The sequence below is a fragment of the Polypterus senegalus genome, chromosome 2 (genome assembly GCF_016835505.1).
Source record: "Polypterus senegalus isolate Bchr_013 chromosome 2, ASM1683550v1, whole genome shotgun sequence".
Classification (NCBI taxonomy): Eukaryota; Metazoa; Chordata; class Cladistia; order Polypteriformes; family Polypteridae; genus Polypterus; species Polypterus senegalus.
In genome coordinates this window covers 319007689-319034952 of record NC_053155.1, presented here as the reverse complement: position 1 = coordinate 319034952, position 27264 = coordinate 319007689, and the positions used below count along the sequence as shown (strand labels likewise).

Genomic DNA, 27264 nt, shown 5'->3' with positions numbered 1-27264 from the left:
TGGAAGTTGGAGTACGCACAGATTCCTGCATCTGGAGTTTTCTGTGCGTAAAAACACATTTCGGCTTTTGTGCTTACGCCATGTTATAGTGCGAGTTCTACGCACGGCGTTATACATGAGGCCCCAGGTAGCGGGAGTAACCAGAGAAGGATGGCTGGCTGCGGAAGTCGGGAGGCTTGGTGGTGGAGTCCCCAACGTGGGCGACCTGGCTGTTGGTGGAAACCAAGTCCTCCGAGGCTGGGACGAGAGCCAGACCGGAGCCAGGAATCGGGAGGTCTCCAGTCTCGTGCGTGAGATGTAGAGGGCGGCTGCAGAGAGCGTCGCGCCTGCTGCAAAGCCCAACCGGGAGAAGCAGGTGAGACGCTAGCACAAAAGAAGGCTCCGGGCTTGTTGTTGTTCATTTTAAAAGGCTGCTTCCAAAGAAACGTTTTCACCTCGTTTTAAAGGATTGTTTTGTTCTATTTATTGAATTTTTACCTCCACACGTTTTAACGGATTATTTATTTATTGAAGAACTTTTGCACTGCACTTTATTTATTGAACACTCTGTTTTGAATTCATTTTAATAAAAGCACTTCTGCACTTTTTGTACCATCCCCTTGCTTAGTTGTCATTGCCTACACTGACTAGCTCATCGGTGACATTACCGACGGTGTTGGGTTCCGGGCTTCCTGTACAGCAATGGGAGTGTGGAGCCAGAACCCACATCGTCATTTTGTCGGCGTGCATTTGTCAGTTGCGGTTTTGTCGGGGCGCATATGTCTATCGCGCTTTTGTCGGTGAACCTATTGATGACAAAGTAAAAGTGAGGTCAGCGTGCCCAGAAATGTCGGTGGCCCTCGCTTTTGTGCTCGTACCGCACGTCCGTCTCTCTTTGCAAGAACCAACAGTAGTCTCCCATCATGCTCGGAGTGAATTTTTCCCAATATTAGTTTTCCAACCCCTTTATATCTTGATGAAATCTTTCCCTATACTGGACATTGCTCAGAGTTGGTGGAAAAAAGTCGAGATCAAGGTTATTCTAGTTTTGCCTTGTTATATTAGTTTTTACTTCTATATTTTTTCTGACCTTACTTGTAAATTCAGTTTAGTTTTAGTTTTCCTTCATCGTGTATTTTTTGTTTTAGGTTAGTTTTAATTTCACAAAGACATTTCTATTTCATTTTTATATCTATTAGTTTTAGTAATGATGGCACTGAGCTCCTCCGGAGTTTACTTTTGTGTCGCAATCAGACAGAAGTGTACACTTCACAGATGTTAGTAGAAGCTTACTACACCACAAGGTTTACTGTCTGGTTTTGTTTTCCATCCATCCATCCATTCTCTTCCGCTTATCCGAGGTCGGGTCGCGGGGGCAGCAGCTTAAGCAGAGAGGCCCAGACTTCCCTCTCCCCGGCCACTTCTTCCAGCTCTTCCGGGAGAATCCCAAGGCGTTCCCAGGCCAGCCGGGAGACATAGTCCCTCCAGCGTGTCCTGGGTCTTCCCCGGGGCCTCCTCCCGGTTGGACGTGCCCGGAACACCTCACCAGGGAGGCGTCCAGGAGGCATCCTGATCAGATGCCTGAGCCACCTCATCTGACTCCTCTTCTCTACTCTGAGCTTCTCACCCTATCTTTAAGGGAAAGCCCAGACACCCTGCGGAGGAAACTCATTTCAGCGCTTGTATTCGCGATCTGTTCTTTGGTCACTACCCATAGCTCATGACCATAGGTGAGGGTAGGAGCGTAGATCGACTGGTAAATTGAGAGCTTTGCCTTACGGCTCAGCTCCTTTTTCACCACGACAGACCGATGCAGAGCCGCATCACTGCGGATGCCGCACCGATCCGCCTGTCGATCTCACGCTCCATTCTTCCCTCACTCGTGAACAAGACCCCGAGATACTTGAACTCCTCCACTTGGGGCAGGATCTCTCCCCCAACCCTGAGAGGGCACTCCACCCTTTTCCGGCTGAGGACCATGCTCTCGGATTTGGAGGTGCTGATTCTCATCCCAGCCGCTTCACACTCAGCTGCGAACCGATCCAGAGAGCTGAAGATCACGGCCTGATGAAGCAAACAGGACAACATCATCTGCAAAAAGCAGTGACCCAATCCTGAGTCCACCAAACCGGACCCCTTCAACACCCTGGCTGCGCCTAGAAATTCTGTCCATAAAAGTTATGAACAGAATCGGTGACAAAGGGCAGCCCTGGCGGAGTCCAACTCTCACTGGAAGCGGGCTGACTTACTGCGGCAATGCGGACCAAGCTCTGACACGGTTGTACAGAGACCGAACAGCTCTTATCAGGGGTCCGGTACCCCATACTCCCGAGCACCCCCACAGGATTCCCGAGGGACACGGTCGAATGCCTTTTCCAAGTCCACAAAACACATGTAGACCGGTCGGGCAAACTCCCATGCACCCTCAGGACTCTGCTAAGGGTGAAGAGCTGGTCCACTGTTCGCGACCAGGGCGAAAACCACACTGTTCCTCCTGAATCCGAGGTTGACTATCCGGCGGACCCTCCTCTCCAGAACCCCGAATAGACTTTTCCAGGGAGGCTGAGGAGTGTGATCCCTCTATAGTTGGAACACACCCTCCGGTCCCCTTTTAAAGAGGGGACCACCACCCCGGTCTGCCAATCCAGAGGCACTGTCCCGATGTCCATGCGATGTTGCAGAGGCGTGTCAACCAAGACAGTCCTACAACATCCAGAGCCTTAAGGAACTCGGTATCTCATCCACCCCGGGGCCCTGCCACCAAGGAGTTTTTGACCACCTCGGTGACTTCAGTCCCAGAGATGGGAGAGCCCACCTCAGAGTCCCCAGGCTCTGCTTCCTCGTGGAAGGCATGTTAGTGGGATTGAGGAGGTCTTGAAGTACTCCTCCCACCGACCCTAGCGTCGAAGTGAGGTCAGCGCACCATCCCCACCATATACGGTGTTGACACTGCACTGCTTCCCCTCCTGAGGCGCGGACGGTGGACCAGAATCTCCTCGAAGCCGTCGAAAGTGTTCTCCATGGCCTCTCCAAACTCCTCCCATGCCCGAGTTTTGCCTCAGCAACAACGAAGCAGCGTTCGCTTGGCCTGCGGTACCTATCAGCTGCCTCCAGAGACCCACAGGACAAAAAGTCCTATAGGACTCCTTCTTCAGCTTGACGGCATCCCTCACGCCGGTGTCCACCAGCGGGTTGGGGATTGCCGCCACGACAGGCACCGACCACCTTGCGGCCACAGCTCCGGTCAGCCGCCTCAACAATAGAGGCACGGAACATGGCCCATTGGACTCAATGTCCCCACCTCCCTCGGGGCGTGGTTGAAGTTCTGCGGAGGTGGGAGTTGAAGCTACTTCTGACAGGGGACTCTGCCAGCCGTTCCCAGCAGACCCTCACAACACGTTTGGGCCTACCAGGTCTGACCGGCATCTTCCCCACCATCGAAGCCAACTCACCACCAGGTGGTGATCAGTTGACAGCTCCGCCCCTCTCTTCACCCGAGTGTCCAAGACATATGGCGCAAGTCCACGACACGACCACAAAGTCGATCATCGACCTGAGGCCTAGGGTGTCCTGGTGCCAAGTGCACATATGAACACCCTTATGCTTGAACATGGTGTTCGTTATGGACAATCCATGGCGAGCACAGAAGTCCAATAACAAAACACCGCTCGGGTTCAGATCGGGGCCATTCCTCCCAATCACGCCCTTCCAGGTCTCACTGTCATTGCCCACGTGAGCATTGAAGTCTCCCAGCAAAACGAGGGAATCCCAGAAGGTATGCCCTCTAGCAACCCCTCCAGAGACTCCAAAAGGGTGGATACTCCAAACTGCTGTTGGCGCATACGCACAAACAACAGTCAGGACCCTTCCCCAGGCGGAGGGAGGCCACCCTCTCGTCCACGGGGTAAACCCCAATGCACAGGCTCCAGTGGGGGCAATAAGTATGCCCACACCTGCTCGGCGCCTCTCACCGGGGCAACTCCAGAGTGGTAGAGAGTCCAGCCCCTCTCAAGGAGATTGGTTCCAGAGTCCAAGCTGTGCGTCGAGGTGAGTCCGACTATATCTAGCGGAACCTCTCGACCTCGCGCACTAGCTCAGGCTCCTTCCCTTCAGAGAGGTGACATTCCACGTCCCAAGAGCCAGTTTCTGTAGCGAGGATCAGACCGCCAAGGTCCCGCCGCCACCACCCAACTCACATTGCACCCAACCTCCTTGGCCCCTCCCATAGGTGGTGAGCCCATGGGGAGGAGGACCCACGTTACCTCTTCGGGCTGTGCCCGGCGAGCCCATGGGTGCAGGCCCGGCCACCAGGCGCTGCCATCGAGCCCCACCTCCAGGCCTGGCTCCAGAGGGGGCCCGGTGACCAGCGTCCGGCAAGGGAAAGCGTTGTCCAAAGTTTTTGCTCTTCATTGGAGGTTTGTTGAACCGCTCTTTGTCTCATCCCTCACCCAGGACCAGTTTGCCTTGGGTGACCCTACCAGGGGCATAAAGCCCCGGACAACAGAGCTCCTAGGATCATTGGGACACGCAAACCCCTCCACCACAATAAGGTGACGGTTCAAGCATCAAAACAAGCATCATCAAAACTCGATACCGAATATGAATAATTTTCACACAATCTTATAATTTCTAAAATATTTTCTCATGAAAATCATGGGGGCTTAGGAAGAACAGGACTCTTAGACTTGAATCGGAGTGCAGACCCCACCAGGCTGTATTGAGGAAAACAAAGAAAAACGAGCTTGTGGTGTGAAGGTTAGGGGTGGTGAGTCTTGAACAGCCCAACATAAAGGACAGTAAACCCATAATGAGCAGAGCAAGAGCAGGTCAGAGGAGTACAGGCATTAAAACGACAGCATCTGAGGTGAAGAACGATATATACTGTATACGACATTATCTAAACCTGTTTAGGAAACCTGGAGCCTACCGCAGCCCAGCGGGTTTGGATGTAAGACAGGAAAAATCCCTGGTATGTAATATGTATGATATGGCGGCTGATGTTAAGAACATCCATTCATTATACAATAGAATACAATTTATTGTGTGATGGGCATGGTCATATGGTGGCTGGTTTGATGTCGCTACTAATTAAGGAAAAAGAGACAACTAAGGGGCCGGAGTCAAGTTAATTAAAATGAAGGCAAGAGAAGTTAATTAGCAGTAAAAATGGCTCACTAATGAAGAAGATGGTTAGAATGAAAACCTGCAGCCACTGCGGCCCTCGAGGACCGAGGAGTTCGACACCTGTGCATTAGTCAAACAGAAGTAACGCTCCGTCACTTGGTCTTTCTGTTCTCGCCATATCATCGGAACAGCAAACGGCATCGTCTTTTGAGTGCCTCTGAGCCGGGCTCTCAGACTGACAGCACATGTCGCACAGCCAACGTGAGGCGCCCATTCCATGTGTTGATCACCAGCCGAAACACAAGAGCAGTCATCCAACGTCTCTGATGTGCAAGTACGGCATCAAGCTTACTTGCTGTTCTATTGCTACAGATACTACACTTTACTATACTGATAATCGACATACACACTGACTATCGATATTAACCAATGAGCAGGATCGGTGTATACAAGCCACCTTTATAGTGCGCTGAGACAGCGTCAAGCTCGTTCAGACCTGCCCAGGATGCCAACTTCCACCCTGCCCTGATTCCATACCAGGGCATGCCCAGGCTGCACAAACCATTGTTGATAAGTCACTTACGGGGTCGAAAATGTTTGGATACTGTGAACCCGGCCCGGACACAGACAGGCGGACATGTTGTTTATCAAACCACCACATGTTTATTTACACTATATACAAATGATATGGTCACAAAGACCCCAGTTCATTGGTCACTCAGACCCCAGTCACGTGCACAATTACCCCAATCACACACAGTCCTGGCCACAATGCCTTTTCTTCGGGCCACCTCCACAGCTCTCCTGAGCTTCGTCCTTTCACCCCCCGACTCCAGTCTCGAATGATGGGAGACGGCCTCTTTTATAGAGTCCCCAGATGAGCCTCAGGTGTTCCTGGCATTCCTCTTCTGGCCACGTCCCAGCATGGCGGAAGTGCCGGCTGTCCTCCCGGCAGCTCCCTGGGCGCCGTCCTAATTCTTCCCGCCACACCAGGAAGTGCTGGGGTAACAGGTCCCCAAGGCATTGGGGCGCCTCCTGGCGGTGACTACGGGCCCCTATAGGGTGGAGCTTCCATGCCCTGTACCCGTGGCCCCCAAAGCAACCAGGAAGGCAACCCCCACGTGATCCAGGGTGGGCACAGACCCACATCCGGTCCCTCATGGCGTCCCGGCCGGGTCATAACCCCTGGCATCCCTGACAATACAAATAGAAGAAAAAATCATGACGACACTGAAACGGCGGTACATGATGGGTGCATTGTGAGGTGATATTCGTGATCAGCACCCAGAAATCTATAAGAAACACCCAACAGTGTTCAAAAAGCAAACCCTTTGTTGTGCAGTGTTATAACTTTCCTTATTTTCAGAATTTGCACATTGATTATTATTGTTCTCTTTTTGCCTTCGTTTCTCTCCAACGCTTTCGTGTCTCTTTTCGACGCGCTGCTCTTTCTTCTTCACGTAGTCGTTGACGTGCCATCTAGAACGTGTCAAATTTTTAAGAGCTGGGAGCACATGGAGGGTGTCTGCCGAAAGCATTTCAACAACTGAGAGGTTAGATGATCAGATGATCTTGATTAGATTAGATTAGATGATCTTGTCTTAAATTGTTTGTAAGTAGGGTGTGACGGGCCTCGCTTCCAAAGGTTGTAAAGTCTAGTCTCGTGTGACGTCAAAGTGTCTTCTTTCCGAGAAGTTCACATCTCGACCCACGAATTTTTTTTATTATAATAGAGAGATTATTATTATTATTATTATTATTAGGAAGCCCGAAGCCTTTTGAGTGTGGGGGTCAGGCTGCCTGGGATGTGGCCTGTTTCCAGTTTTTTATGCATTTTGAGGCCTGTTCTGACCATTTTGTCACTTTGTTTTTTGGTGTCTGATTTTCTTGATTTTGCTGTATTTTATATTTCACCCCATCTCCTGATCCCTTTTTTTGCCAGTTTATTTTTTTGCTGCGGGAAATTTTGCGTTGTTAAAAAAAAAGAAAGGCGGGTGGGCTTTGCCTGTGCTGTGAACCCACTGCACTGCTAGTTATTCAGTCTGGCATTTCAAAGAGTTGTTTCTTTTTTAATTCCTGCCGTGGCAGAACACCTGGAAATGCCGCTGTGGCTAATTAGAAATCACTTCGAAATAATTTGAGAGTAAACAAGCCACTTGACTTAATAGATAAATAAGGCCAGACAATGAGCTAGCAGAAGTAAATAACTAATTAAACACAAAAAACAGAACGTATCCTCGTCGCCTGCCGTGGTTTTCAAGTTTAGTCCTGGGGGACCCAATGGCTGCAGCTTTTACTCCAATCGATTTCACAATCCGTGTGCTGTTCTCTCTTTTAATTGACTTAATTCTTGTAGCCGTCTGGCCTACAGATCCTTCTAAAGCACTTTGAGCTGCATTTTTTTGTATGAATATGTGCTATATAAATAAATGTTGATTGATTGATTGATTGATTGATTCTAAGAGGTGCTAAACGCTTAGGTTTCTTGTTCTCTGGTCATGATCGTGAAGGACATATCCTACAATGAATGGTCCTGTCCATCTCACGAATCCACAAACTCTTCACAGCCATTCTTGTGAACAACAACCACATTTATTTCTATAGCACATTTTCATACAAATAATGCAACATGATAAAGAAAAGAGAAATAAAAGACAAAAGTAAGAATTAAAATCAGAGAACACCAACTAACATAGAGTAAGAGTAAGGTGGTCCGATGGCCAGGGAGGACAGAAAAAACAAAAAAACTCCAGATGGCTGGGGAAAAAATAAAATCTGCAGGGGGTCCGAGGCCACAAGACCACCTGACCAGCCCCCTCTAGGCATTCTACCTAACATCAATGATCAGTCCTCATTGTATTCAGGGTTCTCTTGGAAGGACTTGATGATGACGGTCATGAGGACTTCTGGCCTTTAATCCATCCATGGAGGGACATCACGGTGCTTTGATCAGGTGGTTTTGGTCCAAGGTTGCCACCCCAGAAAACTGGAAAAAGAACAGCAGATAAAGTAGGGATGAGTACGGATTCTGGAGCCACCATGAATAGTCATGATAATTAATTGAATATACAGAGCATCAGGATTAAACTAAAATGAAGTTATGAGAAGGCCATGTTACAGTAACGTGTTTTTAGCAGTTTTTTAATGTGCTCCACCGTATCAGCCTGGTGAATTCCTATTGGCAGGCTATTCCAGATTTTAGGTTCATAACAGCAGAAGGCCGCCTGCCCGCCCGCCTCACCACTTCTTTTAAGTTTAGCTCTTGGAATTCTAAGCAGACCCTCATTTGAAGATCTGAGGTTACGATCTAGAATATAAGGTGTCGGACATTCTGAGATATAAGATGGAGCAGATTATTGAAGGCTTTGTAAACCATCAGCAGTGTTTTAACTCTTTTAGGGCGGATATCAACTTTTGTCGACAGGAGGCGTTGATGGCGCATGTCGAATAAAGTCGACATCCAGGGATAGATGGCGATAATCAGCTGTTAATGGCGACAAATCTCACTGTCACATCACTGGCATTCCCTCTGTGCTTGGAGGAATGTTAGACTCGTTGACTCGGCAACTAATCCTAGCGTGTGCGTGAGCTGTGAAATGTAAACAATGGCAAGATGGCATCGACATGTGACAAGGGAGCGAAGTGAGTGCAGAAAAGAAAACACTCGGCAGACAATGTTTTGTGCATTATTGCGAAGTCGGACTCTGATTTTTCAGAATCATATTTTATTGACAGTGATCAGGAGATCGAGCAAGAGAGTGAGAAGCCGGCATCAGCTGATCAAACACCAGCCGATGCCGCGCCAGCGGATCTGCTGCCAGTTGAGTGCCTTCGCACAGCCTATTTATCTACGGCAAGGTTCGCGTGGGATAAATACACAGACATTGATCCGTTGAGAGCCGATCTGGCTGCTGGACTTCACAAGACGGCATGGCTCGCTGTTGGACACGACAGATCACCAGCTGCTGTACTTCAGGCTGCTCTCCCCTGATGCTGCTTTTCAGCTACCGTCAGACGAGACAAACAGGTAGGCAGAGAAATTTTTTGAATCGCGGGCTGCGTTTGCATCGCATTCTCGTTTTTCAAAGTGTAAACCCACAACAAAAGACGAGATGACGCGTGCTGTGGTATTACAAATAGAGATGGGACAGAACTGGTGATATAACTTCAGGGAGCATTGGTCCAAACGTTCTTTGTCCCCTGGTGGCTTTGGACAGGTTATGCAGCATGGTGATAGGTACAATGTGCTGCTGCAAAGTTTGATTTTAAAGAGATGTCGAGAAAGCTAAAAGTAGTTTTCTCACGATAACAGAATAATTTTATCGAGATGTAGAGAAAACGAAAATCCGTTTTCTCACCATAACGGAATAATTTTAAAGAGATGTAGAGAAAACTAAAATTAGTTTTTTCACGATAACGAAATAATTTTATCGAGATGTCGAGAAAGCTAAAAGTAGTTTTCTCACGATAACAGAATAATTTTATCGTGATGTTAAGAAAACGAAAATTTACTTTCTCACCATAACGGAATAATTTTAAAGAGATGTAGAGAAAACTAAAATTTGTTTTCTCACGATAATGAAATAATTTTATCGCGATCTCGACAAAACGAAACTTAACCTTTGCTCCTGGCGTCAGGCTCGCTTAGATTGCGATGACCATACAGCTGAAGCCTTTCTAACCGTCGGACAGGACGTGGTTTCAATAAGCTAAACATAAAATGGTAGATACAATTATTTCATAATTTTGAGAAAACAAGATCTTTTGTTTTATCGAGATCTCAATAAAATTAGTCCGTTATTTCGAGGAAGCGATTACAGAAAAATAACGATATTACACATCCTCTCTTGGCTTCTGTAGGTTAACCCTTGCCTTGATTTTAAACTTTTTATCTGCCATTGTTTATTCATTTGTTTTTTTTTATTGCTATTTTAATTCTTATTTGATTGTGTTACTTGGTATATGGTGTAAAGGCTAACCCCAACACAGGCACAAGTACAAAAAGCACACGTGATTTATTTACAGTTCAGGGTCCCCAACAGCCCAAACACACACTTTCTTTCTTTGTCACTCACTCTTTCTCTTCGTCCAGTCCTCCTTTCTCTCTTTCTCCTCCACTCCTCCTCAGCAAGCTTCATCGTCCTCCTCTTCCCAACTCTGGCTCCCCGAGTAGTTGCTGGTGGCTCCTTTAATAAGGTGCTTGATTGCCCATTTCCAGATGTGGCGAAAACACTGCCCATAAGGGCTAAGCAGCTCCTGCTGCACCACCCCCTGGCGGCACCTGCGGACCCCAACAGTGCTGCACCAGACTGCAACTCCCATGGAACCCTGACGAAGTCCGAGGCACCGCTGCAAACCAGGGGGGTTGCCATCTTGCGTCACCGGAAGAGGTAACGCTTTGGCCACGCTTGCTCCCCCGGGTCTTCCCAGTGTGGAGGCATCCCGGCTGAATGCTACAATGGTTTGTACAGCACTTTGGGCTGTTTTAAACGTGCTCTCTAAATTAATATGAAATGATTAGCAGCTCGGACTTCAACTCCCAGCATCCTTATATGTGACTGAAGGCAGTCCCTTAATAGTGATGGATGGGTGGCCTTGCCTCTTGGGGACCCAACCCTTAATGACAAGGATGTGATACAACATAGTAGACAAACATAGCCGCTTGGTCTTTATGGATGTCAAAGTTGCTTGCCTGGTGCTTTCCCACAATTCAGCCAGTCACTGACTAAGTAGGCCAGAGAGCCTGAGTGTGTTGGTGTCATTTACAAACTTGGAGCACTTCATATGTCGGCTAACGTTATCAGCCTTTAACAATGCATCGAGGTCCTGCGGTGGTCTGGTGGTAATGAATAACCCCTAAGCTCGGGACTGTAACATCACATAATGTCTGTTAATTCTTCAACCACCGCAACCAGTTATAGTCGGTTCCCAGTGCAAGTTGCCCGCACGCCAGAGCTGATCAGTCCGTGCCGTACATTCGTTGAGTAGCCAGCTCGTGACCACTGGTGCCCCCTAGTGAATCAGCGTCACTGTCCCTGGAAATTACCAGCTGCACTAGACTGGCCTGCGAGTATCAGTGTTGGCCTCTCTGTGCAGCCAGTTCAAGCACATTTGATTGACTGAATTTCATCAATGGCAACCCTGGTTTGTACCGGGAACTGAGAAGAATGGCTACGAGGGCTCTGTGGGCAGATCGAGAGGCGTTTGTTAGAAGAATCTGTGAGGAAGTGACACACCATCTGTGGTCTTGTGATCCACGTCCTGCTTACAGTGGATTGAAAGAATTATGCACATGTGAATCTGTTCCTCTGAGAGTCGCAGTCAGGGTGGCTGATGGAACGGTCCTTACGGATGACACTGCAGTTGCGACCCGCTGGGCTGGCTACTCTGAGCAGATGTTCAAAGCTCATCCTCTGGTGAGGACGTTGGATATCTCTGGGTCCATGGTCCTTGAGGCTGATCCTCCAATTAGCTGTGAACCCCCCAGTCTCACTGAGATTGAACCGGTGGTGAACCAGCTTTGGGGGCTGTAGGGATCTGTGGTATCCAGGGGGTGAACTTCTCCAGGCTGGTAGTAAGGTTGTCCACCTGGCACTGCAAGCAATCTTTGCTTCCATTTGGGAGACTGGCATCATCCCAACTGAGTGGAACATGGGACTTGTCGTCCCTATCTGGAAAGGGAAGGGTGATCAACTGGATTGCAGCAACTACAGGCTGCTCTCGGTGCCGGGTAAGGTCCTTGCTAGGGTCGTCCTCAATAGGATCCGTGATCACTTGCTCACCTACCAGCGACCGGAACAGTCTGGTTTTACGCCTAAGAAGTCTACCATCGACCGCATCCTGGCACTGAGGGTCTCATGGAGCGCAAACGTGAATATCAGCAGAGTTTCTTTGCAGCCTTTGTCGATTTTCACAAAGCGTTCGACTCAGTTGATCGAGTTGCCCTGTCGGACATCCTAAGGGTTCATGGGATCCCCTCGAGATTGCTGGATATCATGGCCGGTCTCTACACTGGTACTGTGAGTGCTGTGCAGATTGGAGTCAGGACCTCTGCGTTTTTCCCAGTTGATTCTGTGGTCCGTCAGGGGTCTGTTCTGTTCCTATGTTCTGTTCAATGCTTACATGGACTGGGTGTTGGGCAGAGTCGAGGGGTCCAGTTGCTGTGGGGCATCTGTTGGTGAAGAAAGATTCATGGATCTTGACTTTGCTGACGATGCTGTGATCTTCACAGAGTTAATGGAGGCTCTGATCGGGGCGCTCGAGAGACTGAGTGAGGAGTCTGAGTGCCTGGGCTTGCGAGGGTCCTGATAAAAAACCAAGAGCCAGTCCTTTAATGACCTCTTGGGCACGGCCATCAGCAGTGTGTCTGTCTGCAGAGAGAGTGTCGACCTTATTGAGGGTTTTACTTACCTTGGCAGTGACATTCATGTGACTCTGGTGACTCTTCCTATGAAGTCAGTAGACGGATTGGGATAGCATGGGGGGTCATGAGGTCACTTTAAAGGGGTTTGTGGCGCTCCTGATATCTCAGCAAAAGATCGAAGGTCCAAGACTTTAGAGTCCTGGTGCTTCCTGTATTGCTACATGGTTGTGAGACATGGACGCTATCCAGTGACCTGAGACGAAGACTGGACTCCTTCATGTGTGTCTCTGTGGAAAATCCTTGGGTACCGTTGGTTTGACTTTGAGTTGCTCATGGAGTCCCGAATGAGGCACATGACCTGCATTGTAAGGAAGCGTCAGTTACGTCACTACGGCGTGTTTCCCTGAGGGTGATCCGGCTCGTAAGATCCTCATTGTTGGGGACCCGAGTGACTGGACCAGGCCAAGGGGTCGCCCACATAACACCTGGCTGCGGCAGATAGAGGGTCATTTCTGGAGGGTAGGACTGGACCGTGTGCCTGCCTGGGGGGTTGCCAACCGGGATCCCAAGTTGTTTCGCCGTGTAGTGGGTGCAGCAACGTGATGTACCAGTGCATACTCGCCATCTTGACTCGACTTGATCAATGGCATTAGTTGCACCTTGTACATATCATTAAAGATTGTTGCAGTTGTTTTTAACAGTTCATTGGCGGTGTGTAAAATAATCCGTGTTGCAGTAATTGTGATGCTCTTTGCATGAAAATTAAAGTCTCACCTTTTCTTGGTGAATTGTGACATCTCCTTAAAAAATGCAGCCAGGGGATGCATAAACCCCCCCTAAGTGTGTGGCGGTCAAAGGGTTAAACCCTAAATATCAAAGCTACTACTCATAATGCTACTCCATAGTTACTCCAGTAACTTTAGTATAGTGGTAGTTGATGTAACGTTAGCGGGCTTACTGGAAGTTCCTTAAATTTCGTTTTTTAAACCCACCTGTAAGTTCAGCGCAAGCTGCTTCTTCACGCTTTCATTCTTTTCTTCTCTGTGCTCCTGATGGATGTTGACCCATCGCCACCTCTCTGCTCGTTTAATGGAAAATGACCACGCCGGGTGACTGTCAATGATGTTAATTGGATGATTCATGACACAACAGAGGCTAACTGCGGACCTCCAGAGCTGCGCTTCATCGAGGAGGTTGTTGCTTTGCGTAATACATCAGTGATGTTGTGTGATGCGCCCATTTGTATTCCGGTTAAGATCAGGGTTGTGGGAGGAGCTACCTGACTCAAGTCCAGTAAACCAAGCAGCAGAGACGTGCCACCCAATTGGCTGTTCAGTGGAGCTCCCCGCCCCCCTGTGTGATCCCAGGCCCCACACACAGTTTATGATCAGCGAATAGGAAGGGGCAGCTCTGCTGTAAGGTCAACCCTACTGTTGTTGTTATTCACAGGGGGGCTCACAGTCAGCTGAATATCCTGACTGTAAGGGGCTGGGAGGCCCCGGGCATCGCACATTTCATCCACTGCACCTACAGAAAGCATTTGATAAGGTGCCACATGAGAGGTTGGGCATCAGATTAAAAGAAGTGGCAGTTCAGGGTGATGTTTTTAGATGGGTGCAGAATTGGCTTAGACACAGGCAACAAAGGGTGATGGTGTGAGGAACCTCATCAAAATTGGCCGATGTTAAGAGTCGTGACCAGCAGGGGGCAGTGCTGGGGCCGTTGCTATTTTTAATATATATAAATGATTTAGATAGGAATATAAAGAACAAGCTGGTTAAGTTTAGAGATGATACCAAGATAGGTGGATTAGCAGATAATTTGGAATCTGTTTTATCTTCACAGAAGGACTTGGACAGCAGACGGGCTTGGGCAGATTTGTAGACGATGAAATTTATTGTCAGTAAATGTAAAGAATTACACATAGGAAGTAAAAATGTGAAGTTTGAATACACAATGGAGGGTCAGAAAATTGAGAGTCCACCTTATGAGAAGGATTTAGGAGTCGTAGTGGACTCTAAGCTATCGACTTCCCAACAGTGTTCAGAAGCCATTAAGAAGGCTAACAGAGTGTCAGGTTATATAGCGCCTTGATGTGTGGAGTACAAGTCACAGGAGGTTCTGCTCAACCTTTATAACACACTGGTAAGGCCTCATCTGGATTCCTGGGTGCAGTTTTGGTCTCCAGGCTGCAAAAAGGACATAGCAGCACAAGAAAAGGTCCAGAGAAGAGCGACTAGGCTGATTCAGGACTACAGGGGATGAGTTATGAGTGAAGATTAAAAGAGCTGAGCCTTTACAGGAGATGAAGAGGAGACCTGACTGAAGTGTTCAAAATGATGAAGAGGAGTTAGTCCAGTGGATCGAGAAGGTGACTTTAAAATGAGGTCATCAAGAACTCGGGGACACAGTTGGAAACTTGTTAAGGGTAGATTTCACACGAATATTAGGAAGTTTTACTTTACACAAAGAAGGATAGACACGCTTCTGGGAGCCCTTGAACCCGGCACAGTCAGTAATGTCACCGATGAGCTAGACAGTGAGACACAACAAAGCAAGGGGATGGTGCAAAAAGTGCAAAAGTGCTTTTATTAAAACAGCAAGTAAAGTTAAGACAAAGTGTCCAAATTACACAAAGGGCAGTGTATCAAAATAAGTTATTAAATAAATAATCCATAAAAACAAGTGAGAGGTGGAGGATAAAAACCATTAGAAAAAAATCCTTTAAAAAAACAACGAGGTTAAAACAATGGCTGGGAGCTTTCTTTTTAAACACAAAGCATGATGCCTTTCTTTTACTGGTGACTCCCCTGCTTTTAAGTTGAGGCAAATCATTTCGAGTGCTTGAGTGTAATTCACTTGTTTTATACTGAACTAAATCTGTTTTTTAAGTTGTTATAATTTAAAATGGTTTATTGGTCGTAATGCCCAGAGGAGACTGGTCAGGGGGTCTCATGGTCTGAATCCCTACAGATTTTATTTTTTCTCCAGCCGTCTGGAGTTTTTTTGTTTTTCTGTCCCCCCTGGCCATTGGACCTTACTCTTATTCGATGTTAATTAATGTTGATTTATTTTGTTTTATAATTGTGTCTTTCATTTTTCTATTCTTTATTATGTAAAGCACTTTGAGCTACTGTTTGTATGAAAATGTGCTATAGAAATAAATGTTGTTGTTGTCGTAAACTGTTTTTATGCTATTAGAAATATTCTGAACATAACACATTCCAATGCTGTACTTTTTACATTTATTTAAAAATCTAGTGCAAATACACAAGCATTTTACCGAGTAAATCTGACATATACAGCAAAAAATAATTCAACGTTTGTATATCTTTCTTAAAAGTATGTTTTATTACGAGTTCTTATACTTAAAATGAACAGTTGAGAAACAGGGTTACTTACCAGAAATCCTCCGTTATAAAAGTCAGCTGCTGAAAATGACCAGGGGCCTCCTGTATGAACGGTGCGTACGCTCAGAAATGTTGCGTAAGAACTCTTCCACGTTCAAATCGCGATGTATAAAACCTACACTTGGCGTAAAGCCACACACTTTTCCACGGTACCTCATGCCTTGTCGTATGCAAGTTCTCTGCTCGGTTTTGCAGACTGGCGGCACCCAGCGTCAAAGCAGTGCTACTGTTCCTGTGTGGTCACACCTTATTGTATGAATACACAGAAACTAACCGCATATTGTTTATTAGTGTAATGCATCTGATTGTAATTAACTCGTAACAATATAATGGTAGAGGGAATAGCCATAGTAGTCCAAATACCAGACGTGCTTTAGCATTGTTACTCTTCTTCTTCTTGTTGTTGTTGTTGTTGTTGTTAGGAGTTGCCACAGCGGATCATCTTTTTCCATATTACTCTCACTGCACCACTCGGAGTATTTATATCACTGTATCTGAGTGTGAATCACAGCAGCAGCTGATCAGAAAGAGAATTATCGGTATACGGCTTTAAGGACACGCTGTCTCAGCCACTGCAAAACGTTTCAAAGCCTTTCCTGTACGGACCTCGCGGTTCACAAACAGTTTCATCCCAAGAACTTTAAATGCACTCAATCAAGTGCTCCTTGTAGAACTGTTAGGACTTATAAGTCCAATCACCTCACTGTAAACTTGCACTACAGTTATAATATCTCACAACCTGAGCCACTTTATAAAGCGCGTATTTACATATGATGACGATATCATTTTAAGGTGAAATGCAGCAAAATATGTTTGTTAAATTATACACATAAAACTTTAACTTCATTTAAATAATCTATATTCTTCACTGGGATAGAATAATTAAACATGTACTACAAAGATATTTCAATGTTCTTTAAACGTTTTGAAGAATCGGCGCTAAGCTTACAGATGGCTTAACATCTATTACAGAGCTGATTGTGTGGCGATCGGTTACTTGGGGAAAGAAAAGCAAGGACTGCAGTGACGGCTACGCCAATATATATTGAATATAAAACAGAAAGATAAAATAACAACACAGCTAAAAACGCAGCGACAAATTTCACGAAAAGTTAAATGCTTGTGTCATGAGCATGAGGCGGCTATGCAGTGTCCGCAACGGACGTGGTCATCCACCGTGATAAGCTGCCATATTGACATTGTCCTGTGGTGGACTGGCACCCTGCCCAGGGTTTGTTTCCTGCCTTGGCTGGGATTGGCTGCAGCACACCCCCCGTGACCCTGTAGTTAGGATATAGCAGGTTGGATAATGGATGGATAGATGGATGTTTATTCCCTCCACCATAACTTACTTTGGTACAAACACATTTTTTTTTACTTTAATTGAGATCTGAAGCCAAATATTTCAAGCTACAACACTAAATGACTAAAGTTAAGTTGCTTGAAAGAGAAAATTTACGTTGAATGAACAACAGCAATGTTAGACTTTTTTCAGTGTATTCATTACGGGGACGTGGATCAGATGTGGCAATCAGCAGCTCCCAGCACCAATTACAGATGTGGGCGACTCCTCACCTGTGCACTTAAGTGAGGACCATCCGCATCACACATCACCTGGGACCACACAGGCCACGCCCCCTCGCTAAGCCGCCATTATTTATTTACAAAGTGGCCCTTTGACTTGAGCTGTGGACCTGCTACTCCACACCCAGGAGTCCAACTAAAAACAGAAGCTGGTTGGAACAAAACCCTGCAGCCACAAGGGGGTCCCCAGCACCGATGTGGAGAAACAGAGAGTGAGGAGTTGAATAAGTTGGGGCTCAGAAGGTCCTAAAATCTTTATTTGTTATTTGGATGTTCTTCTTTTTAAGCCTGCATATGCTGAGTTCTAGTCCAAGTGTCTGTTAATGGCGTTTTCATATTATTTTTAATTCAGAATAATTAACTGACAGGCCTATCAGTTTGGCAGGGCAGGAATGCCCCCCTCTACTTTGCCCTGCCCAGGAAGACAGCGCTGATGTTTGTTCTGAAGTTATACTTTTGTACAAGTCCTGTTAATTTCCAGACTGAGAAGATCAGTCATAATTATCCATCCATTTATGAAGCCCACCTCATGCGTCTCTCGTAAGCCCATCGTAGGATACACGTAGGTACTCAGCCCCTCTCAGGTACTCAGACATGATGGTCAGCTCAGCTGTTTAACTGTTGGGAACTGAGAGTGTCCGGGAATAAGAAACACGGAGAGCATTCAGGCTGCCTGTCACCGAGCGGGACCACCGACTTTCATTACGTTTTAAGTGAGCCCCTTGACCTAAATTGGATTGTATCACTAAAAGCCCACCCTACTGTATGTACTTATACTTTTATTCATATCTTTTGATGCCCTCATGTTAGTGTAACACTCATCTATTTTTTACTATTTAAGGAAATGCTGGGGGAGATGTTCACACCCGTAGAAACCCCCGAGGCCCAGAACCGAGGATTTCTCAAAGGACTCTTTGGAGGAAGTGGACAGACGTTTGACAGGGAAGAACTCTGTAAGTTTCTGTGTGTGATGACCAATTCTCTGCTTTGAATGGGTGGCGAGAAGCCATCAAGCAAGTCAGGAATCGTATTGGAAATGGAAAGATGGCTAGGAAAACGGGGCCTCTGATTGGATGGAAAATTATAACCAAACATTCAAAAATGACTTGTGAGTGTCTGAGATCCTGGCTTGTGCCTACTATTACAAAAATAAATAAATGCTCCCAAACTCTCTGGTAAATCACTACATGTACTTTACCTGTGGATATCTTTAGCGAGGTATCCTGCCAACTACGCTTCTGCTCTGCAATCATTTCCATGCTCAAAATCAGAATCAGTACAGCAAACTGCTTCGTCACATTTACTGTATTATCGTTAAACTTGACCAGCTTGTTCTTGCTTCCGTTAATCTAACTGTGATTCATGTGAAGCTTCCTGGGCTAATCATTAAATAACAAATTAAGACGAGGCACTATATTTATTTTAATGATAGCTAATCTGGAAAGCAATGACAAAGTAAAGGAAGACCAGCAAGTCAGTGAACGTTTGGTGCGTCATAACACAACAAATTAAGAGTCAAGGGGAAATGTCTGCATCGAGAAAAATGGATGGATTTGGCCAGCAGGATAAGGGAGGTGACGACAGGTTGCTGACGAGGAGTTTTCAGAAGAAGAAGAAGGGCAGATTTTGTCCAAATAATCTTATAGGATGATCATTTTTTCAAAGGTGTTAACTGAGATTGGAACATGTGAAGAACATCATGGCATTTATGTGTGAAATCAGGAGCAACTAATGCGTCAATACGGGGCCTGCCTTACTCTCCCTCATTTTATTAAAAACTTAATTTTACTTAAATGAATACACAGGGCTGTCAAAACTCAAAAGGAGGATCCACGTTAACATAAACAGATCCATTCACCGAGATAAGCCAGAAAACCACAATGTAGGCCTCATTAGCCAAGTTTCCACCCAGTTTTTTGCGACGTTTTGTTATCGACAAGCAGAATATACGTTAAAAAAAAAAAATGTGCGAAATTTGCTGTCTCCAGCCTGTTTCCATCCAACTGGCTTTTTATCGATGAAATGGCGTGCGTGATGACGTCATCCCCTCCAAAACGAACTGTCGCATAAGTTTTGTTGAATCGCGAAAAAAATCTGCCCTTGAGCCGTTTCCATCCATAATTTTGTGTATGTCGCTAATTATCTACCTTTTGTTTTCCACGTTAGACCCCCTCCACTAAACAAAGAAACAAAGAAATGGAGAGATTATTCAGACAGTTTTTTGAAATTTGCCAGCTTACTGTTATTTCAGTTTCACAAATAATTGGAATTGTCTGATAGCCCTAGAGCTCGAAGAAAGTACCCCAGTGCGACGAAACCCACGGGTATGGGAGAGACGACGGAATAAGACCTTCTGGAAGGAGGTGGTGGGGAGACACTTCACAGAAAATCTCTGGCTGCGACATTTTAGAATGACAAGGCCAACGTTTGAGATGTTGTGTGGATTCATCAGTCCTGATGTTGCGCCCATCACAGGTTGTCACTGACCACCGGTTCCAACCCCAAAGCGGATTGCCATCGCCCTTTACAAGCTGGCAACCTGCGGCGAGTATAGAGTAGTTGGAGAAACTTTCGGGGTTTCCATCGATGTGTATATGCTGTGTGCACCGTAATTAAAGAAAAATGAATGCGCCGTTATATCAGACTTCCGACTGTAGTGGAGGCCAATGAAATTTCATACCGCAATTCCTTGGTGCATCTTGTGCCACAGATTTACGGTGTGCTGGATGGCACGCATGTGCCTCTTCTTCCCCCGACGGAAGGCTACCGCGATTACATTAATCGCAAAGGGTGGCCATCTATTGTTCTCCAGGCCCTTGTTGATGACAGGTGCGTGATACGAGACATTTGCGTTGGCACTCCTAGAAGTGCCCATGATGCAGCTGTGTTTGCAGCATCGGATCTGTACAGGTGAGCCTACCTTTCAACATCCCTTCTCAGTGCGATGACAACTGCATTAGTACTGTATCCTGCTGTCCTTAAGGTTTTTAATTAAAACTGAAATTTGAATTAATACAAAATAACAAGGTTTAATAAAAAAAAACTAAAGTTAATATTACTGAGAGAATTTCTCATAATATGCTAAAACATCTGCCATTTAATAATAAGAAAAAAAATGTTTAGATAATGAAACACACGGTTGATTGAATATTTTGACTGGCACAGTAAATTACCTTTGCAGTTTTTGTATTATTTAGACATCGTGAGAGACACCGCCAGGCTACAGTTGATGTGGAGGGAGTTCAGGAGACCCAGCCTATCCGCTACTGCATTGGCTCATCACGAGAAATAACGAGGCTCTTCATCAGACCATGCGAACCGCTCCGCCATTCTCGTTTTGATTGCGTGATGAAAATGTATCATGTGACACATTTATTTGCGTTAAAGCCCTTTTTTTCCGACAAAAAGTGTTTCCAATGTAGTTTTTGTGACATCTGAAGTATTGATAATGGAATTTATGCGCTAAAGTTAAACAGAAAAATATTATGTCGACATGTACAACATTGTATCAATAATTAGCATTTCAATCAGCTAAAATTTGAAGCGCTAAATATTTTTTCGCAAAAACTCCTTGGATGGAAACCTGGTTCATGAAGAAAAAACAGCTTGGCTTCCAAACAAAAGCTAAAGGACTCAAATTCAAAATTCAAATAAGGGAGAGGGGAACTGAAAATGCTCCACAATAATAAAAAATGATTCTTAAAATTTATAAAGCATAGATAGATAGATAGATAGATAGATAGATAGATAGATAGATAGATAGATATGAAAGGCACTATATGATAGATAGATAGAGTGAAAGGCACTATATAATAGATAGATAGATAGATGTGAAAGGCATTATATAATAGATAGATAGATGCTTTAGCGTAGTTGGCAGGATTAGATAGATAGATAGAGTGAAAGGCACTATATAATAGATAGATAGATAGATAGATAGATAGATAGATAGATAGATAGATAGATAGATAGATAGATAGATAGATAGATAGATAGATTTGAAAGGCATTATATAATAGATAGATAGATAGATAGATAGATAGATAGATAGATAGATAGATAGATAGATGCTTTAGCGTAGTTGGCAGGATTAGACAGATAGATATACTTTTTTGAAGTCTTTCATGAGAATCCATTCAGTGGTGTATCTTTCTTCAGGGTCCCACCCTTCTTCCTCTCTCATCTCTTTATGGTTTGGATATTCTAGACGTGTTCATTGAATCCTCTGAATGAGAGATGATGCAGAAGGTCAAGTGAGGTTCAGCCATGTCCACGTCCTGATGCTGTTCTCTTTCCTTTTAGTCGGTGAAGCCGCTGCCGGGAAGGCCTCACGGAGTCTCGCTCAGCATATTCCAGGCCCAGGAGGGATAGAAGGCATGAAGGCGGCTGCCGGTGGGGTGGTGGGTGATTTGGCCCGAGCTCGAGTTGCACTGGACGAGAGGGGACAGAGACTGGGAGAACTCGAAGATCGCACAGCCGCTATGATGTCGAGTGCAGAGGCCTTCTCTAAGCATGCCCATGAGGTAGGTGTGATGTGTTTAAAACAAAATATTGGAAATATGCAAAAAAAAAAACAAACCCAATTGCTGCCCTCGGCAGATGAAAACTGCTGCTGTAAATAATCACCCATCACATTTACTATTAGTCACCTTAATGTACAGAAAGTCACACTAAGTTTTAATAAATACAAATACTGTGTTTATGTGCTGTATACATGTAGAGCCAAAGTCATTTTCAGCCCCCAAACTTCATTTTGTCCCAACTCTGCACATGGCATCCCCTCACCACACGTTTCCTGTCAGGAGATCGGCGTCATTTCCAAAAGTAGTCACGTCGCAATAATGGCTGAGAAACAGACCGATGGAGTTGGAGTTTCAAAATGGAGTCGGTGATTTGGTCAAAACGGATGGCTTCCGTCAATCCTTAGGCGCACAGGCAGATTGTTCTCCACTATGCCGTAATCATCAGAGAGGCGTCTTATTGGTCCCAACTTCGTGACTCCCAAAAACTTGGCCAAAGTCATCAAGAGAGGAATAGGCAACACTGCACCAGAAAGTATGGCTGACACATCATCACCCTCCTCATCAGGACAGGCTGAGATTACAGATGAAGCAGGCAAGGACCATTAGAAACTGCATGATGGCGGACCAATGGGTAAAGGCTGGTCATGCCAAGGATTGAGTTCTTGGGTGTCTTTTGTTGCTGATTGCACTTTCTAGGATGTTTATCAATTGATGGACAACATTCATGGCCTTATTTTGGAAAAGTATTCCTGCTTTATAGCATTGTAAATGGCAGCAGTTGCACCATACTTTAAAAAACGTATTGTTTGTAAATTCTCGTATAGTTAGTTTCAAATTATTGTGATCTTTGGAAATTATACTTTTATTTGTACACATCCTAATGTAACATTTTTAATGAATTATTTATGGAATGAGCTGTGCTGTCCATCTAAGATGGAGTGAAATTCAAAAAATCGGCGTAGATCTCAGCTTTAACGTTTGCAGTGTGCCATTTAGTGCATATGTCTCTGTTATACGCCATTTGACATGGGATTTGTCAAAGCACTGTTAAAGTTTTTGATGCGTCATTTGTTGGAATGACAAATGCAATGTAATTCATTACTACAAATGTTTGTGATGCGCCATCTTATGGAATGACCGAGATATAGCAACTGGAATGGAAAGACACACACACATTTTTATCCTCTTATTAAGGTGTATACGGGGTTTTGATACGTAGAGAATCTGAATCGATAGTCTTGTTTTGATGAAGATTGGACCCCTTCAGTACTGTGTCTCTTCAGAGAATCCTTGGGCCCCGCTGCTTTGATTTTGTGCTGCTCATGGGGTCCCGAATGAGGCACACGACCTGCATTGTGACGGAGCGTCAGTTACGGCACTACAGCCATGTGGCGTGATTACCCGAGGGTGATCCGGCTCATTGTTGAGGACACAAGTGGCTGGAGCAGGCCAAAGGGACACCCCAGGATTGAGTTCTCTTGATGTCTTTTGTTGCTGATTGCACTTTCTAGGATATTTATTAAATAATGGACACTATTCATGGCCTTATTTTGGAAAGTATTCCCGCTTCATAGCTTTGTAAATGGCAGAAGTTGCCTCATACTTTAAAAATCATATTGTTTGTAAATTCTAGTATAGGTAGTTTCAAATTATTGTGATCTTTGGAAATTATACATTTTTTGTACACCTCTCAATGTGACTTAAATTAATTATTTATGGAATGAGCTGTGCTACCCATCTAAGATGGAGTGAAGTTCAAACAATCAGTGTAGATCTCAGCTTTAACGTTTGCAGGGCGCCATTCAATGCATATGTCTCTGCTATATGACGTTTGACATGGGATTTGTCACAACACTGTTCATGTTTGTGATGCGTCATTTGTTGGAATGATAACTGCAATGTACAGTATCTCACAAAAGTGAATACACACCCCTCACATTTTTGTAAATATTTGATGATATCTTTTCATGGCTCTACTCTGAAGATGTGACACTTTGACACAATGTCCAGTAGTCCGCGTACAGCTTGTATCACAGCGTCAATCTGCTGTCCCCTCAACATAACTCAACACACAGCCATCAATGTCTAAACTGCTGGCAACACAAGTGAGTACACCCCTAAGTGACAAATGTCCACATTGTGCCCAAAGTGTCAATATCTTGTGTGGCCGCCCACCATTATTGTCCAGCACTGCCATGGAGTTCACACAAGCTTCACAAGTTGCCACTGGAATCCTCTTCCACTCCTCCATGACGACATCACAGAGCTGCTGGATGTTAGAGACCTTGCGCTCCTCCACCTTCTGTTTTAGGATGTCTCAGTCGTGTTTAGGTCTGGAGACATGCTTGGCCAGTCCAGCACCTTCACCCTCAGTGGTCGTCTTGGAGGTGTGTTTGGGGTCATTGTCATGTTGGCATACTGCCCTGTGGCCCAGGGAGGGGATCACACTCTGCTTCACGATGTCACAGTACATGTTGGCATTCATGGTCCCCTCAATGAACCGTAGCTCCCCAGTGCTGGCAGCACTCATGCAGCCCCAAGCCACGACACTCCCGCCACCACACTTGACTGTAGGCAGACACACTTGTCTTTGTACTCCTCAGCTGGTTGCTGCCACCCCACACGCTTGACACCATCTGAACCAAATAAGTTGATCTTCGTCTCATCAGACCACAGGATGTGGTTCCAGTAATCCATGTCCTTAGTCTGCTTGTCTTTCTTGTGCATCATCTTTAGAAGAGGCTTCCTTCTGGGACGACAGCCATGCAGACCAATTTGATGCCATGTGTGGCGGGCATATGGTCTGAGCACTGCCAGGCTGAACTCTGCAGTAATGCTGGCAGCACTCGTACATCTATTATTAAAAGACAACCTCTGGATATGACGCTGAGCACGGGCACCATGGCGAGGCCTGTTCTGAGTGGAGCCTGTCCTGTTAAACCTGTCCTGTATGGTCTTGGCCACCGTGCTGCAGCTCAGTTTCAGGGTGTTGGCCATCTTCTCATAGCCTCGGAGCAACAATTCTTTTGTTCAGATCCTCAGAGAGTTCTTTGCCATGAGGTGCCATGTTGAACTTCCAGCGACCAGTATGAGAGAGAGAGTGTGAGAGCGAGGACACCAAATGTAACACACCTGAGACCTTGTAACACTAACAAGTCACATGACACCGGGGAGGGAAAATGGCTAACTGGGCACAATGTGGACACTTGTCACTTAGGGGTGTGCTCACTTTTGTTGCCAGTGGTTTAGACATTAATGGCTGTGTGTCGAGTTATGTTGAGGGGACAGCAGATTGACGCTGTGATACAAGCTGTACACGGACTACTGGACATTGTGTCAAAGTGTCACATCTTCAGTGTTGTCCCATGAAAAGATAGAATAAAATATTTACAGAAATGTGAGGGGTGTACTGACTTTGGTGAGATGCTGTATCTAAGATGCCCCATTCGGGACTCCGTGAGCAACTGCTCATTTGACACCAAGTCAATAAAACTGAGCGAAAGACGAAACAATGGAAGTTTGATGTGATACTCTGTCCTGTGCACTTCTGTTCCTTTACTTTATTTCTTTACATTTGTTATCTACAGCTAATGCTGAAGTACAAGGACAAGAAGTGGTACCAGTTCTGATTTGCCAAAAAGGAAGACTTTTCTCTCACCTTGAGGTTGTCCCGACGGAGAACAGGACCCCCACCCTTGTTCACTTCCTGCTTCGGTGGGGAGGTCGATTGATTGCCTGTCCCGCGTTTTTCTCTCCCGCCAGCAAAAAAAAACGAAAACACGTGGAGTCCAACGTGTGTGTGGGAAACTGCAAAAAAAAAAAAAAAATAGATAAATAAATTGGAAAGAGAAGGCCGGGCCGGCTGTGTCTGAAGAGACTTGAAGTGTTGCCAAAGGAAGACCACCGACTTGAGGACTTTTGCCCCCGTTTTGTTTTGTTTCGTTTTTTTCCCCCGTATGTGGGTGGGTGACGGTGACTTCGCTGCACTGGTTATCTGTGCCTACAGAGGTTTCTGCTCCTTGAACTCTGACAAAAACAATGGAAACGATAATGTACAGATTATTATGTCGATGCTCTTCTCGAAGAATTTAAAAGCAAGCATGCATGAGACACAGAAAAACAACGACAAAGAAAAACAAAAGCAAACAAACAAACAAACAAACAAACTGCCATAATAAACAAGCATGTCACATTTAAAAAAAACAAAGGGTAATTTCATAGAATTATAAAAATAAATACAGAATCTTTCTATTTTTTTTAATAATAAATTAAAAAAAAAATCTGCATTGCTAAAAGGCCAAACCTTTTTTTTTTTTTTTTTAAAAAAAAAGATAGTCAGGGAGGGGAATTTTTATTTTTTTAAAGCATGAAAATATGCTTTCGGAAATTGAAATAGGGTTTACATTTTGCTTAGGGCAAAAAAAAAATAATAAATGACAATAATCTTCATCGTCATCATCATCATCCTCATCATCATTTTTCTATTCACATTGGAATTTCGCAAGCACCGCCTTTCCTTGTGTCAAACATCTCAATGACGGAGCGGCAGCCGCTTGGTGCTTGTCTGGGGGGTGCGGTGCTTTTATCCAGACCCCCCCTCGTCGTCCCACCCACCTAGTCTATTTCGGTTGGGTTTTGTTTTTTAAGATTTTATTTTGGGTACTTTTTATACTCTGTGGTTTTGTGATGAGTGTTACTGCTGTCCACTGAATTGTAAAATGAAATATATATATATATATATATATATATATATATATATATATATATATATATATACATATATATATAAATATATATATATATATACATATATATATAAATATATATATATATATACATATATATATAAATATATATATATATACATATATATATAATATATATATATATATATATATATAATATATATATATATATATATATAATAAAAGAAGAAAAACAATCAAAATCTGGATATCAAAAGCAAAGATTAATGAAACGCCAGTGTTAGTTACTAAAGTCAAGAGAGGCGTCTGGCAAAACCTAAAGGAGCTCCGCCCCTTCTTCCTGATGTCATTTCCTGAGCGGCCACTCTGGTGGTCCTACGTCGTCCACGGCTGCGTTTCCATTGCGTTAGAGAGACTTAGAGCAGCGTGACTTGTTTGAGTGTTTTCTGTAGACAATCTCACAAAAAAAAAACAGATCTGATGGAAAAAAGAAAAGAAAAAGAAAAGAAGTCATTAAGATATGTGGTCAGGCGACTGTCCGAATAATTTACTGTGAATTCTTTTAAAATGTATAC

At 44.9% G+C, this 27264-nt stretch overlaps 1 protein-coding gene across 10 annotated transcripts in view; it reads left to right on the top strand.

Moving 5' to 3' along the window:
• Positions 1-25755, top strand: part of stxbp5l (syntaxin binding protein 5-like) — a 565552-nt gene extending 539797 nt beyond the window's left edge. For all 10 annotated transcript variants that reach the window (XM_039745949.1, XM_039745947.1, XM_039745945.1 and 7 more), the window contains 3 exons: positions 18302-18413; positions 21763-21983; positions 25571-25755. In XM_039745949.1, the coding sequence (XP_039601883.1) occupies positions 18302-18413; positions 21763-21983; positions 25571-25612 (375 nt within the window). In that variant the 3' untranslated portion in view covers positions 25613-25755. The remainder of the gene's footprint in view (positions 1-18301; positions 18414-21762; positions 21984-25570) is intronic.
• Positions 25756-27264: the final 1509 nt, after the last annotated feature.